A 16477-nucleotide genomic window follows, 5' to 3' on the forward strand; every position below is an offset into this window, starting at 1 on the left:
TGAGCTCTGTAAGTGCACTGTGCTAAGGGGCTACTGACAGAAATTATAAAATATTTGGCAATATTCTGCAAGTATTTTAAAATAGTTTCCTACACAGATTTTAAAGGCCACAATTTTTAAAAAGCAAAGAAAAAAAATTCGACCTTTATAAGAAAAAATAGCCTTTTCCAGGTTAAATAAATCATAATATATCAACACAATAAATGCTTGTTGCAGCTGCCAAAACAAACACCAAAACAAATAAAAACAAAAAAGAAAATTATTTTTTCCCCTTCAGATATGGGACAAACTCTAAAGTATCATTATGTTACAAAAAATCAAAGCAGAATGCTGTGTATTATATGCTGCTTGTATAAAATATGAAAAAGAAAGAAAACAAAAAGCAGACTTGGTGACATTGATTGCCTCCAAAGAGGGTTCCAGGTAATAAGTAATGTCATCCATTTGTAGAGGAAGGACAGCAGACGGCAAGAGACTCGTCACTGTATACTCTTTGTACCTTTAAAAATTCCAGTCATGTGAATTACCAATTCAAACAAATGAATAAAATAACTTTTAAAAGCAGTTTCTTATGACACAAAAACCATCACTGCTAAAGACAGCAATAGATACACATCTATTTATTATCAAGTATAGGATGTATAAGGAAAGTTGTTGTTGTTGTTTTTAATCTTAAGAGAATTTGGCACAAAAAGCTAAAATCAACAGTAGCAGCACTTTCTTAACCTTTTGCTTCCTTCATGTTTTCTTGCTCCTCCATCTCAGTTTTTTTTTTAAATGAAGGCTACGGTTATTAAGGGGAAAACCGCTTCTGGTTTTCTGGTTTTCCACACTGTTACCCGGATCCTTTATGGTCTTTGTCTTTGATTTCTATTCTGCAAGCTTTGAGCACATGTTACATTATAGCAATAGCTGCCATTTACTAAGATCTACCAGACTGGCACTTTATTATCTCATTTAATGCTCTAAAAAACCTAAAAAGCAATTAAGTTAGGAAACCAAAAAACAGAACTTTCCTTTTTGTTTGTTCGTTTGTTTTGGGGTTTCTTGGGAGTGAGGGCAGTGAGATGAGAATCCGAACCCAGGTCACTCCATGGTGCATTCTTTCCTCACCACCCTCCATCAGAACACTGGGTCCACTGCCTGCAAGGGATTGTATCTGTACCTGGAGATAATCTGTGCCAACGCCATTACTAACAAAGTGAGACAGCAGGATTGCAGGCTGAAGTATTGCTTCAGAAGACCTACCTTCAGGGTTTCAGCATGAATTTTATTCAGCTGAGAAACTTCTTGCCGCTTGCAGGCTTTTGTTGCTTCCAAAAGGTTTTCGAGATTAAGGTTCGCTTTTTGCAAAGACTGAAGCTCTGATTCTAATTCTAGCTGCCTTCTCCTAATAGATATTATAAAATTGAGTATTTTAGGCAATAAGTCATGTCATACATTTGTAGAGTACTTTATAGTTTATACTCTCACATAACTTTATTGTTATCTCCTTAAATCAGAGATATTCTTAGATTATTACCCTCATTTTCCAATTGGTTGAAATACAGCTCAGAAACTGATTACTGTTTAAGGAGTTCAATTAGTAAATGGCAGAGCTCCAATTCAAAAGCCCAAACAGCCCTGGCCGGAGTGGCTCAGTTAATTGTGTGTCATTATCCTGTGCAATGAAAAGTTCTTAGTTCAATGGCTGGTTTTTCAGGTTGTGGGGTCAATCCCCAATAGATAGGGGGCATGCAGGAGGCAGCTGATCAATATTGTTTCACTCTCACATAGATGTTTCTCTCTCCCTCTCCCTTCCATTCTCTCTAAAAATCAATAAAAACATCTTTGAAAAAATAAATAAAAGAGCAAAATCTATTTAAAAAAAAAAAAGCCCAAACAGTCCATATTGGTTCTATATGTGATGTTATTTTTTTAATTTCTTTATATTTTTATAAGAGGATTAATCTCAGTCATAATATAAATTTTTTTTGCAAAGAGCATCTAGAAAGAATATTAACACATCAAAATCCAGATTTAATTCAAAACAACAGTAATTAAAATGTGGTGGCGCGATAAACATTTTACTATGTAAGTTTAATAGGCACTCATCTCAACATTAAAACATTCGAATTATCTAGTCCATTAAATATATTATTTTTTTAATTATATTTTATTGATTTTTTACAGAGAGGAAGGGAGAGGGATAGAGAGTTAGAAACATCGATGAGAGAGAAACATCGATCAGCTGCCTCCTGCACACTCCCCACTGGGGATGTGCCTGCAACCAAGGTACATGCCCTTGGCCGGAATCGAACCTGGGACCCTTGAGTCCGCAGGCTGACGCTCTATCCACTGAGCCAAACCGATTAGTGCTAAATATACGTATTATTAAAGAGCTGGAAGTTTATGTCAATTACACCTCAATTTAAAAAACAAGTAAAAACAAAACTTAGAAACAAGCCCTTTTCCCTCATGTCAAAACAAGTTAGTTGCTATATGAGAATCGTTGAAGTAAAATGCTCAATTAAATGGTCAATGTCAAACCCTAAAATAAATAAACACTAAAAGATATGAAAATAGGTTAAGTATGAATGTGTATCTATACTTTACCTAGTTAGTTCTTTGAATTCTTCATACTCTTGCTTTGAATTATTCAATTCTGTCTGCATTTGCAGGAGTTGTGCTTTTAGCTTCTCAGAGTTTGCTAATGAACATGGCTCTTTTGCAACTTTAGGAGAGAAACCTTGCTGACCTGATAAAAAGGAAACAAGTTGGTTTTTGAAAGACAAAAATAGTAGAATACATTTTCTAAGTTCTCTGCCATGTATCCATTTTGAAGCACAAGGAGGAAAAAATGAAAAATGGGTTGGAAGGTGGACCCTAAAATACAAGAGCCTATAACTCAACAGGAAACATAAGAAACAACACAGTGTGGCAAAGAGTATTAGAAGTTTTTTTGAGAAGCTGAAAGCCACAGGATGCGACGGGGCAGCTTTAAGACAACACCTTAGGAGCAGAGCCAGCAATGACTGAAGCACAACACACAATGCTGGGGAGGACCGTCGCTGGTGAGTCTGGCAGGAATTGGTACTAGCAGCTAATGTTAACAGTCAATGAATTTTAGGAAAGGAAACAAACAGCAAAGGCAGCAAGCTGAAAGAACTTGGTATCACCAACCAGAAAGAAAAGGTTAATTTCCAGGGATTACTTAGAAGACTGGATATGTTGACGAGTCCCACTGGGTTTCAGTGGTGAAATATCATGTAACAGTTCTCTAGACAGTGGTGTCTGTTTTGAAGATGGTGGGGTCCAGAAATTACCATTATTATCTTTCAAGGGTACTAAGTCACTGAGGTCAAAATGGCCAACAAATTACAGAGCATTATAGAGAGAAGTAGTTGAAATAATACAGAAAACCCGATTTTTAACTTTGCATGTAAAATCTTAGTCTCTCCATACCCAAATACTGAGAATTTTATTCTTTTATGAAGTCATAAACAGAACAGAAGAAGGCTTGGAAAAGGACATTTTGGAAAAAAAGCAAACACGCTTCTTTATGAGTGAAGAATTAATACAATCAAAATGTTCTCAATTTCAACCTAAACAGGAACAAGGACTGAGACAGGGTACGATAAAAGACCATAAAAATATTCACTTTAAAAATGGAGCAACCACAGACCTTCCTACAAAATTCCACAGTATGAGTACCAATAGCTGCCAAGCCAGTTAGATTTAGTGCTAAATAAAGCACCATCACAAAAGTAAAAATAAACTTGTGGAACTAGCCCAGCCAGGATGGCTCAGCGGTTGAGTGTTGACCCATTAACCAAGAGGTTACCGGTTTGATTCCTGGTCAGGACACATGCCCAGGTAGCGGGCTTGATCCCCAGTGGGCAGTGTGCAGGAGGCAGCCGATCAGTGTTTCTCTCTCATCATTGATGCTTCTATCTCTCTATCCCTTCCTTCCCCTCTCTCTAAAATATAATTTTAAAAAAGCAGACACCCTAACCAGTTTGGCTCAGTGGATAGAGTGTCAGCCTGCGGACTCAAGGGTCCCAGGTTTGATTCCGGTCAAGGGCATGTACCTTGGTTGCGGGCACATCCCCAGTAGGAGGTGTACAAGAGGCAGCTGATTAATGTTTCTCTCTCATTGATGTGTCTGGTTCTCTATTCCTCTCCCTTCCTCTCTGTAAAAAATAAATAAAATGTATTTTTAAAAAAATAATAAAAAAAATTAAAAAGCAGACATATTTTTTTAAAAACTTGTGGCTGCCCGGCCAGTATGGCTCAGTGGTTGAGTGTCAACCTATGAACCAGGAGGTCATGGTTCGATTCCCCATCAGGGCACATGCCCGGGTTTTGGGCTCAATCCCCAGTGTGAGGAGTGCAAGAGGCAGCTGATCAATTATTCTCTCATCATTGATGTTTCTATCTCTCTCTCCCTTTCCCTTCCTCTCTGAAATCAATAAAAATATTTAATTTAAAAAAATAAAAATAGCCCTGGCCGGTTTGGCTCAGCGGATAGAGCATCAGTCTGTGGACCGAAGGGTCCTGAGTTTGATTCCGGTTAAGGGCATGTATCTCGGTTGCAGGCTCCTCCCTGGCCAGGGCCCTGGTCAGGGTGCATGCAGGAGGTAACCCATCAATGTGTTTCTCTCACATCAATATTTTTCTCTGTCTTTCCCTCTCACTTCCACTCTCTCTAAAATCAATGGAAAAATATCCTCGGGTGAGGACTTAAAAATGATGAGTCTGATCACGCTGACATCTCTCACCATACAGACCGTAATCAGGTGGGTAAACATTTCAATTTTATACTAATTCATGTTGTGCTTAAACATTTGTCATTTCAAATACTTAAAAAGTTCTATTTCATAAAAATTAAATGTAATATCCAATCAATCTTTTATAGACAAAACAAAGATATCTATTGCCCTGGCTGGGTAGCTCAGTTGGTTAGAGCATTGTCCCCATAGGCCAGTGATGGCGAACCTTTTGAGCGTCGTGTGTCAGCATTTTGAAAAACCCTAACTTAACTCTGGTGCCATGTCACAGAGAAATTTTTTTATATTTGCAACCATAGTAAAACAAAGACTTATATTTTTAATATTTATTTTATATATTTAAATGCCATTTAACAAAGAAAAATCAACCAAAAAAATGAGTTCGCGTGTCACATCTGACATGCGTGTCATAGGTTCGCCATCACTGCCATAGGCCAAAGTTGTGGATTTGATACCTGGTCAGGCCACATACAAGAATCGACCAATCAATGCATAAAAAAGCGGAACAACAAATTGATGTTTATCTCCCCCTCTCTCCCTAATCAATCAATAAATTAAGAACAAAAACAAAGATATATAATGGGTAGTTCCTTCCTACATCTACTAGCCTACATTATTTACTACTCTGATTTTTGAGAAAAAAGGATAGAACATGACTTTTGATTAACATAAAAGAAAAAGTATATATATAAGAAATTAGCATACCAGGTCTAAAGGCAATATAAAAGGCCTTTAAAACAGCCACCCGCCCCAACAAGGCATGTATACAACAATCACTTCTTACTTTTGTCGTTTTTCTCTGTGCAAGATACTTGAAGGAAGGCTTTCTCTAGCTTTGCAATGGTCTGCGCATCCACCTCTTGGGCTCTTTTCACAGACTCTGATAATCTCAGTCTTCTGTTCTCCTCCCTGAGGGAGTGATTTTCCATAGCATATTTGGCAACTCTGGGGTGGTGCTCTACCTGTATGACACAGAAGGATTTCAGACTTAATCCTAGCTGGTTTGGCTCAGTGGATAGAGCGTCAGCCTGCGAACTGAGGGGTCCCGGGTTTGATTCTGGTCAAGGGCACATGCCCAGGTTGTGGGCTCGGTCCCCAGTGGGTGGCATGCGAGAGGCAGCCAATCAATGATTCTCTCATCATTGATGTTTCTCTCTCTCCCTCCTTCTCTGAAATCAATTAAAAAAAAAATATATATATATATATATATATATATATATATATATATATATATATATATATATATAAAGGATTACAGACTTATATATATGTACAAACATGTTCTTAATGAACAAGTCTTTCTGAAAACCTGTTAGAAAACATGAACTGCTGGTGGTAGCCTGCTGCGACTACCATGGAAAGCAATGTGGCACTTGTGATCTCAGAGTGAATATGTGCACGTCCTACAACTCTGTGTTCTAGGCTTAGGTCTGCACCCTTGAAATTTTCACCTCGGGCCCTAGGGAATAAGCATAGGGTGTACATTGCAGCAAACTTTTCATGCAAAGGAGCCTACTTATATTAATTACACAAAGCAAAGAATAAGGAAACTACTGACCAGGACTGAGTGACCTCCAAGATACACTATGTGAAAAAGGGAAGGTGCAGAAAAGTGTGTATGGTAAGCTGCATTTTCCACAAAAAAAGAAAAAAAGTAAAAATATCCGTATTAGTTTGAATATGCATAAAACCTCTGGAAAGATACATAAAGCTGAAAACCAATTATCGTTAATTTTTAAAGATGTGCCTGTATTAATTACCCATCCTTCCCAGGCAAAAGGAAAACCAAAAACAAAAGAAACTTTAAAGGCTGAACTGTAGAGAGACTACTGCTTCAGATACCCACCGGTGCGCACGGGGCGAACTTGACTTGACCTGCTGGGTCAAGAGCTTTTCCCTTCAGTTTTATTATTTTAGAAAATGGGGGACAAAGGGGTCGGGGATTGTGCAATCATACTGTCAGGTTAATTCATTTAAAACAACGCCACTGTGTTACAAGAATGTGGTGACAAATTTTCATTTGCCTTGGACTTCTTTCACATTTAGAAATACTGCAAAGGGCATGACTCACTTGTTCTCGCAGAGTCTGAATCTCATCCCTTAACTCCGACAGCAAACGATCCTGCTCCTCGGGCAGAAAACTTCCCCGCCCTTCCTTGTGGAGCTTCTCCAGGCGCATTATTTGATCCTCTCGGAATTTCACAATCATCTTATTAGACTGAATAAATTTCTCTTTTTTGAGGGTGAGGTCTTCTAACTGGGTAACTTTTTCTACCAGAAACTTAAGAAATTCATAATTTGGTTAAACATGAAAAGTAATTCACCTTCCCTACATTTTCACAAACTAAGAAACAAACATTAAATTCCCATTTAATCTCAAAGGCAAAATTAGATTTTTCACAGCCTTCCTTTTTTTATTTCCTGTCGGCATTTACTCCATTCAGAAAGGCACCGACCACATAGTAAAGCCTAAAGTATCTTGCATCCCCCCTGCCCCTTTATACAAATTCAGTTTCCTACCTTTTTCTCCTGTTCAGACTTCTTAAAGAACAGCATTGCCTCTTTGAAATACTTCATGTAATCAGTCTCATCTTTCTCTGTAGTTGATCCAGTGAAAAAGGGAAAGGGGAAAAATGTTTATCTTTCACATTTTACGACCAAGAGATGAGCTAAAACGGCCTTTGCCTGCCTGCTCTCAATTAATCTAAAAGAATCAAACTATTATCAACAGATCATGGATTTTAAATTAACCCAGTCCACATATTAGCTATTCTTTGAAGAAAAGCCTCTCTCACTCAATTTAGTAAACATATATAGATAACATATGATATAACCGAATCTTAGAAGTGGATCAAAATGAAATTTATTAGTGTCTTTTTAGCAGTTTTAATATTCAAAATTACTTCTACTCCCCCTTCCCACATATCTCACAGAACTCAGTACTATGGAATTGGTCTCTGGTTACAGACAAAGTACCATGTTCCTATGTAGGTGAAGTAAACAGACAGTTGGGGGAAAGTTTGGGAAGCCTTATTGTGTTGTGCCTGTCATTGGGGGGTTCCTGCACTAATGTCCACACATGGTCTTGCTTCCTCAGGATGAAGAACACTGTCCATCTTACCTCTGGTCAGAAAGCTTTCTGGTAGTATCTGCCCTACAGTGAGCTGGGCCAGCTGATCTTTGAGCCTCTTCACTTCAGCTTGGAGCTGGCTCACATTGCCTTGGGTGTCCTCATTTACCACTGCCTGTTCAAGAATGTTTTGAAAGCATTAAAAGAACATTTTGTAGCCCTGGCCAGGTAGCTCAGTTGGTTAGATTGTTTTCCCGATACACCAAGGTTGCCGGTCTGATGCTCCATCAGGGCACATATACGAATCAACCAGTGAAAGCATAAATAAGAAACAAACCAATGTTTCTCTCTCCCCCTCTAAAATCAACCTGCAAACAGCCATCAGCCCCTCACCCAGACTGGCCAGGCACCCCAGTGGGGACCCCCAACCAAGATGGCGGCCAGCAGCCACAGAACTGAAGCGAGTAGGAGGCTTGGTTTCTCCAGTGATGGAGGAAGCCAAGCTTCCCGGCCGGCTCTGAGCTCCACTCAAAGCAACAAAGTTTCAATTATAGAAGGTAAATAAACCCCAGGCCTAAGCTGCAGTCGGACATCCTTAGCGCTGCTGAGGAGGCGGGAGCGAGCAGGAGCCAGCTCTGAGCTCCACTGAGACCTGGGACGGACTGTCCTGCCCCATAGAGAAGAGCCAACTCTGTGATGGCTGTAACCGTCCCTCTGTCATGGGACGCTATAGGGTGTGATGACTGCAGGGTTGGCCTGAGCACCATCGGCTTGGCAGAAACCACCCTCGCCAAAGGAATCCAATCCTGTATTTCCTAACAGTTCCTCCTAAAAAGAAGGATTAGTGTTACAGCTCCATTTCTGTTTTACTACCATACTTAATGCTCTTTTAAAGAAATAAATCTTTAAGAAATTTTCTTAAAGAAAATGTCTTAGAGACCACATCTAAGAAGCTGAAAAAGCCTACAGGGTGATGACATGAACCAATAGTTGAGTACCAACCAGATAAAAGGGATCCAATTGTGAAATAGCCAATTCTCCAGTGAGGGAAAAGCCCCAGGGAAAAGATCTGACTAGCTCACCCTTAAACCAGTCCCAAATATGCCAGCCACTGCTCTGCAGCGACTTACCATTGCGAGTGACTACTGTAAGGCTCCTGGTTTTGTTGTTTCATGTGTTAAGAAGCCATTCTTAGTTGCTTCTGATTCTTAAGGCCAGCTCATTATAAGGCACTCCTATATATTCTGACATCATTGTTACATAAGTGACCTCATAATTCTAATTACTCCTGTGGTTCTCTACTCTCTTAAAACTTCTAGTAAGTCCCAAGAGGTTCTAGGGTCAGGAAGCTCTAATGATTTTTTCTCCTCATATTACAGATACCCTACAAGGGGGTCATAATCCAATAAAATGAATGAATGAATGACTACACTCTCCTGACTTATCCAGGGAAAAGAGGCAACATTCTTACAATGATAAGATACTCAGGGAGTCTTCTTTGGGGATAAGAACGATCAATTTCTCCTTTGAAAGACAGAAGAAATTAATCTTCCAACTTCAGGCACTACAATTCTTTCCTTTGGGACCAAAGAGGCCTCCCACCTCTCCAACTGAGCGGGGAATCCTTGGTCTTTTGACAGTCTGCACCAGGACTAGGGCCACATGCAGTCTGCTGCCTGTTGTGGAAAGTTGTAGTGGAGCACAGCCAGGCTCATGTGCTGACATACTATCTATGGCTGCTTTCTCTAACCAAGGCAGAGGTCAGCAGTTGGGACAGAGACCACACAGTCCAGGAAGACTAAATGTTTACTACCTGGTCCTTTACAGGAGTTTCTGACCACTGGTGTACCTGAATATGAAGGGAGCTTCTTGTATAAAAGAAAAAATGGAGAATCATTGCAGTTATAGGCAAAGTGAAAAACAATGTTTGTCAACATCATCAAATTATTTTCAGGGTGAATCCCTATCACCACCCACCAACACACAGCTCTGCTAGCAGAGTTTAGGTACATAAATTCAGTCTCCAATCCTAATGACAAAGGTAAAACATTGCCTTCCCTTAATAAAAAACTAGGCAAACAATAACAACCATAAGACCCAATCTAGGTCTCAAGTTACATGAGCAGTACAGAAGGCTAGGAAAGATGAAGTAGAAATCTTGCTTAGAGTTAAACTTTCACAGTGACATAAGCTACAAAGATGAGATACTGCAAGCATAAGTATTTTTCTAATTTACCTCATTGTACTCAGTATTTTACCTTATTTTTAATCAGCTTGGCCCTTTGAGCAAAATTCAGCGTTGACAGGGTTTCCCCAAAACACCTGGATCCAGGATGAACGTTTGCGATGATGGCTGTCTTGGCATTACCTCCAAGGGAATCCTGTTTAATGATATGAATGTACACATTTTCAGAGGAGAAACAATAAGACTTTTTTCAGCAAAGAAAATGTACACTCTTACCAAGGCTGAGAAAATATCCTAAACTATCAGCCATAGTGGGCATAACCAAAAGAAGCGCCCAGGAGCCCAATGATGTACCTTACCCGGAGTAAGAAGGTGAGCTTGGAATCTCTGTAGCAAATATGCCTCTGTTTTCCATTTCCCACATCCACAAGGGCTGTAATCACTTGGCCCAGGCAGCTCAATGATCGGTTTATGTTACCGGCTTCCTAAGGCACCAGGGAAAAGGACAAAAGTTTAGGTGCACTAGTTTCTTTTTAGTATTTTTGAATTAAAATATACCAGCAGGTGACAATTTTGACTGGAAAGGCAAGTCAGGAACATTAAGGATAACTTAACTTTTCAGCAAAAAGATGTCCTCAACTATCCGCTAACCTTTTCCTATTTGACACACACAGCGATTTTAGTATTCAAACACAAAAATCATGTGAAGGAAAAACAATCAATACCACCTATCACTGTAATGGCTTTACATTAATCTATAGGGAAGGCTAAATACTTGGCCTAGACCTAGGTCCTGAACCCCTGAATTACGAACAGTATAGTTCCTCTTTCTCCTTATGAACTTGGTAGTTCCGGAACACTTTTATAGATCAGGCTTTCTGCACGAAATCACTCAAAATTTTTCTCAGTATTTGGAGAGTTGAGAGTAAAGTTGGCCAAGTACTCATCCTCAACGATCTATGCCGCCTTAAACCGCCAACCCAACCCATCCATTGACCTATGCTGAAATGCCAAATCACTGTGTCCACAATAACCTTTAAGATGTCCCCCCGTGTGGCATGTATTCCTGTTCCTTTCTCCCTGTCCAGCTCCAGACCACTCTGAGAACACAACTCATGAGCTACTTCTTTCCCATGCTTCCTCTCAGGAGTCCATGCCACACCCTGCTTCCTCTGACCCCTGCGGCCACTTGTACTATATAATCCCTCCTGGATGAATTCAAATACCCTTGCTGCTGACAAACCCGTCCCACGTATGTTTACTGTCCTACAACAAAAATGTCCGTATCTTTCATAACTTCTTATTCCTTTGTAGTCCTCACAACACTTAGCTGGGTATTGATATCTATAAGAATTTACACACAAGTTCAACTGAAGACCATAATTCCATTCTTACCTTCAACCTCATCCCTTCTGCATGGGTGTCTCTTTGCCTTTCAGATCCTGCTAAATCCACCATATTGAGTAGGGAGGTTCGTATATTTACTGTCTCACTGCTTTTCTCCATTGACTCTACTGTAATCGTGAAGACTGCATGAGACCTCGAGGATTCTCTATTCATTGATGTCGAGGCCACACGCCTGTTTCTCCATCCTCCAGACAACACCTGGGCAAAAGGAAACAGATCATCACAACTTCCAAGTGGTCACTAACATCAATAGAAAAACAATAAAAAGTAGTGAAAAAAAATACTGGTCCATCAAGGAATATACGCAAGGTATTTTCCTTTTTGTCCCCTCTGTTATGGAAAGAGAACAAATGGAATCAGAGGCACAGGATCTAGAACTGGTTTTGCCATTCTCTATTTGCATTAACAAATCACAAAATCCTTCTGAAGTCTTCCTTTCCCTAGACTATGAGAAAGCTAGACAAGATGAACCTCAAATTGACCTGCATGCCCCGTTTTGTCAGCTCATTGGGTCCACCAAGTATTTGTTCTCTCTTCCTATTCCCTATGGCAAGGAGGACATGAAGGTTCAGTCTGAGACTCTGGAATCAGATGAAGATGAGGTCAATCCTTGGTTCTATTACTCACTAGTTGTGTGGCGTGGGGCCAGTCCAACCTTTTCACAGCTCAATGCCCTATTTGTAAAATGGGATTATGGGTCTTACCCCATAAAGCAGAACATCTCAATCTGTAATATGCATACTAATCACTTGGGGATCTTGTTAAGACTCAGATTCTGATTTCATAGGTGTGAGGTAGAGCCTTAGATTCTTGTAACAAGCTCCCAGGTGATACTCACAGTCTGAGAACTATATTTTGAGTAGTAAGGTCATAATATGTACAGCTGATTTAGAGAGCAGAGATCCCAGTAGCTCCTCAAAGGAGCAACTCCCAGGAGGAACCACTAAAGAAATACAGACTCTATGAAATGTCCCCGGGTCATCCAGTATGGTTTCAGGAGTGCCTGGTTAGAATGAATAGCACCAAAATAGTGCAAAATCAAAAGTCGCAAAGTTCTATTTTAACTAAGGGGAGTATAAAACACTGACATTCTGTTTTCTTTTCCTCTCATGAACATTCTGTTATGCCTCTTCAAAATATTTCTAGTAGCTCAATTCTTGCTTTTGTTGAGATCAAGGCGCATTTCACAGCATGCTATGGTGTCCAAGGATCACAAAGTTCAAGGCCGGATACCTGATAGGCTCCAGCCGCGGAGGTCACCACCTGCTCCACTGCACCAACAACAAAGACGCCCTTCTTGATGTGCTCCCTTAAGTACAGTCCAGACGATGCAGAGTCCAGTAGGTCATAGATCTGCTCATTATAGATTTCAATAAAGGAACACTTACAAAGGAAACTCTTCCCAGCTCCAGCCTGTATAAAGAGAAGCCTGGTTTAGATATATTATTTTTATGTATTCATCCCTATCTTTCATGAGCATTCATCTTTCACTTGCTTCATAAGTGTAAAATTTCTACAATCTTATCCTTTAGATCATAAAAGATACCTAAGAGTCAGCTTAAAAAAACCTAGGTAACTACTTTCAACATATCACTATATTTACAGCAGCATCGCTGTGGTCCCAAGAGCCCTTCCAGAGGTGCTGAGAATCAAGACAGTGAGATGGGAATTGAGCAGTCCAGTTGGGCAATTTCATTTTTTAAAAATATATTTTTATTGATTTCAGAGAGGAAGGGAGAGGGAGAGAAAGATAGAAACATCAATGATGAGATAGAATCATTGACTGGCTGCCTCCTGCATGCCCCACACCCAGGCATGTGCCCTTAGCTGGAATTGAACCTGGGACCCTTCAGTCCGCAGGCCAACACTCTATTCACTGAGCCAAATCGGCTAGGGCAGCAATTTCATTTTTATCTGTCTTATATATTGGACTTCCTCACAAAGTTTTACTTGAAGCAAGTGTTATATACTTTAAAAGACAAAAAATATTTTAAAAGCCTCTCTATAGAATTTTCAACCACCGAAATGCACGGCACTAAACATTTTGCTGACATGCAATGTGTGTGTCTAACTGCAGTGGCTAGGAACAGTTTCTGCAAAGAAATAAATGGCAAAGAAATGTTACATATCAGCCTCCTTAAAACATAGAATACTAATGGCTGTTAAGCCTGGAAATCACCAAGCTAAAGAACACATCGTGAGAATGGCTCAACCTGGGAGCCAATGGAAGAGGGAAGCCCACATCCAATAAAGTAAAAACTTTTGACCAGTTTGGCTCAGTGGATAGAGCGGATAGAGCGTCAGCCTGAGGACTGAAGGGTCCCAGGTTTGATTCCGGTCAAGGGCATGTACCTTGTTTGCAGGCATATCGCCAGTAGGGAGTGTGCAGGAAGCAGCTGAATCGTTTCTCTCTCATCGATGTTTCTAACTCCTATCCCTCTCCTTCTCCCTTCCTCTCTGTAAAAAAAATCAATAAAATATATTTTAAAACTTTTGAAAATAAAACTCAGAATCCTTAATTTTATCTTAAGAATCAACAGTTTTTAATACCACATTACCTGCACAAATTATGAAATACAGCCACCTCCATGTATCATGACTAGAAGCTAACGTCTCAAAATAGAATTGCTTTATTATTACAGTGTTTTACCTTATCTTTTTCACGATCAATTAAGGAAAACAAATATTCAAAACTTCGTGGGATTACTCCTCTCAGGTTATGAGAAAAATTATCAGATTCAGATGGTCCTAAAAAATGGAAAAATACATAGCTGTTCATTGTATGCTGTTAACATTGGGGAAAGAGGGAGATGTGAGTGGATATGTATATAGCAGGACTTTACAGAATACTAATTCAAGCTATAGCTATACTAGTATATACCGGAGAAAAAAACGTAGCTAGAAAAGATCTAGAAGTTTTGATAAATATTAGTTTATATGCCTTAGGGACCAAAAGAACTAACAAAAGGCTGGTATATGCAAGAAAGATACAGAAAAAACTTTTAATAGTATCATCTTGGTGTGCTACAACTGGAATATTTGACAGTCCTTGTAAAGTGTACCTTACAAATACATATCATAGAGGCAGAAAAATGCAAGTAAATGAACAAAGAGGACAAATAATATTAGAGTGTGCAGGTAACGTTATAACATTTTCCTGTGAAACAACATAAAGATATTCAGCATACTTTTAAATATATATGTATATATGTGTGTGTGTGTGTGTGTATTGATTGATTTTAGAGAGGAAGGGAGAGGGAAAGAGAGACAGAAACATCAATGATGAGAGAGAATCATCTATCAGCTGCCTTCTGCACGCCCCACACTGGAGATTGCTTGAAACGATGCTGAAAGAAGCCAGACATAAAAGAGTGCATACAGTGAAGTTTCATTTGTAAAAGTTCCAAAACAAGCAAAACTAATGATGACAGAAGTCTGAGTAATAGAGTACATATTTTAGGGGATGAGGTGGGGATAGTTGCTGACTAGGAATATGGATCTAGGTAGTGGTTATACAGGTATATAAATATAGAAAGTCATTAAACCCAATTTAAAGATGGTTTATAAGCACCTACTTGTGCTAGACATTGAGCTGGGAATAGAGCCATAAACATTGACTTTGCTTTCATGGGAACACCGATCTGACAGAAGCCTGGGAAATAACCCTAATTTTATGAGGTCAACATCATGTATGTATAGAGATTATGCTTTCCCAAAAATGTACTAGGTGCTTCCATCACAGAAGGAGTAGACTAAGCCAGCAAATCTTAATCATTAATTTACTTACCCATCATAGTAAACGTTTTCCCTGAGCCAGTCTGTCCACTGTAAAAGGAATGTTAGATATTATTTTACACATGAAATTTAGAATACCACCCTCCTATTAAAGTAGTATATGAATTTTCCCATAAAGAGCTGATTTTCTTTCTTTTCTTTTCTTTTTTTTTAATATTTTTATTGATTTTTTACAGAGAGGAAGGGAGAGAGATAGACTTAGAAACATCGATGAGAGAGAAACATCGATCAGCTGCCTCCTGCACATCCCCTACTGGGGATGTGCCCGCAACCAAGGTACATGCCCCTGACCGGAATCGAACCTGGGACCTTTCAGTCCGCAGGTCAACGCTCTATCCACTGAGCCAAACCGGTTTCGGCTGATTTTCTTTCTTATTTTGAATTACATTAGGTAAATGTGAATGACCCATTTTCTTCCTCCTCTATTTTACCACTAAGAGCTAACCACTGTTGTCTGGTAATTGCTTCTGGCTTATACAAAACAGCCATCAGAGCTTTCATGTAGTTTTTATTTTCAAAATTGGAATGAAGTTCTAAAGGCTGCTCTGCAACCTGTTCCTCCCGCCTAAATTTTACCTCAGATATTTCCCTGAGTCAGTAGAGATCTACTTCATGTTTTTTAGCTGTATAACATTAGTATTCTTCAATGTATCACAACTTATTTAACCCAAACAAACTGGACTTGTGTTTCCAATTTTTGCTGTTTTAAATAATGCAGTAATTCCTTTCCTAAATTCTTCCTTTAAGATACTGAAATGTTTCATTTAAAAATAAAGCAATTTTGCCTGGCTGGCATGGCTCAGTGGTTGAGAGTCAAGCTTTGAACCAGGAAGCCACAGTTCAATTTTGTTGAGGCACATGCCTGGGTTGCAGACTCAATCCCCAGTGTGAGATGTGCAGGAGGCAGCCGATCAAAGATTCTCTCTCGCCCTAACCAGTTTGGCTCAGTGGATAGAGCGTCGGCCTGCGGACTGAAGGGTCCAGGTTCGATTCCGGTCAAGGGCATGTACCTTGGTTGCAGGCACATCCCCAGTAGGGGGTGTGCAGGAGGCAGCTGATCGATGTTTCTCTCATCGATGTTTCTAACTCTCTATCCCTCTCCCTTCCTCTCTGTAAAAAAAAAAATCAATAAAATATTTTTTTTTTAAAAAGATTCTCTCTCGTCATTGATGTTTCTGTCTGTCTCTCTCCCTTCCTCTCTAAAATCAATAAAAATATATCTTTAACAAAAACACACACAATTTTAGCCCT

At 39.5% G+C, this 16477-nt stretch overlaps 1 protein-coding gene across 1 annotated transcript in view; it reads right to left on the reverse strand.

Annotated features, from left to right (window-relative positions):
• KIF15 (kinesin family member 15) overlaps positions 1-16477 on the reverse strand; it is a 50456-nt gene that overhangs the window by 24498 nt on the left and 9481 nt on the right. Inside the window, exons 5-16 of the mRNA XM_059664337.1 lie at positions 15219-15256; positions 14082-14179; positions 12665-12844; positions 11420-11629; positions 10384-10509; positions 10098-10220; positions 7891-8014; positions 7290-7366; positions 6841-7050; positions 5554-5731; positions 2596-2737; positions 1249-1390 (exon numbers count right to left, since the gene is read on the reverse strand). Coding sequence (XP_059520320.1) covers positions 1249-1390; positions 2596-2737; positions 5554-5731; positions 6841-7050; positions 7290-7366; positions 7891-8014; positions 10098-10220; positions 10384-10509; positions 11420-11629; positions 12665-12844; positions 14082-14179; positions 15219-15256 — 1648 coding nt within the window. The remainder of the gene's footprint in view (positions 1-1248; positions 1391-2595; positions 2738-5553; positions 5732-6840; positions 7051-7289; positions 7367-7890; positions 8015-10097; positions 10221-10383; positions 10510-11419; positions 11630-12664; positions 12845-14081; positions 14180-15218; positions 15257-16477) is intronic.

This window comes from Myotis daubentonii, chromosome 14 (assembly GCF_963259705.1).
Source record: "Myotis daubentonii chromosome 14, mMyoDau2.1, whole genome shotgun sequence".
Classification (NCBI taxonomy): Eukaryota; Metazoa; Chordata; class Mammalia; order Chiroptera; family Vespertilionidae; genus Myotis; species Myotis daubentonii.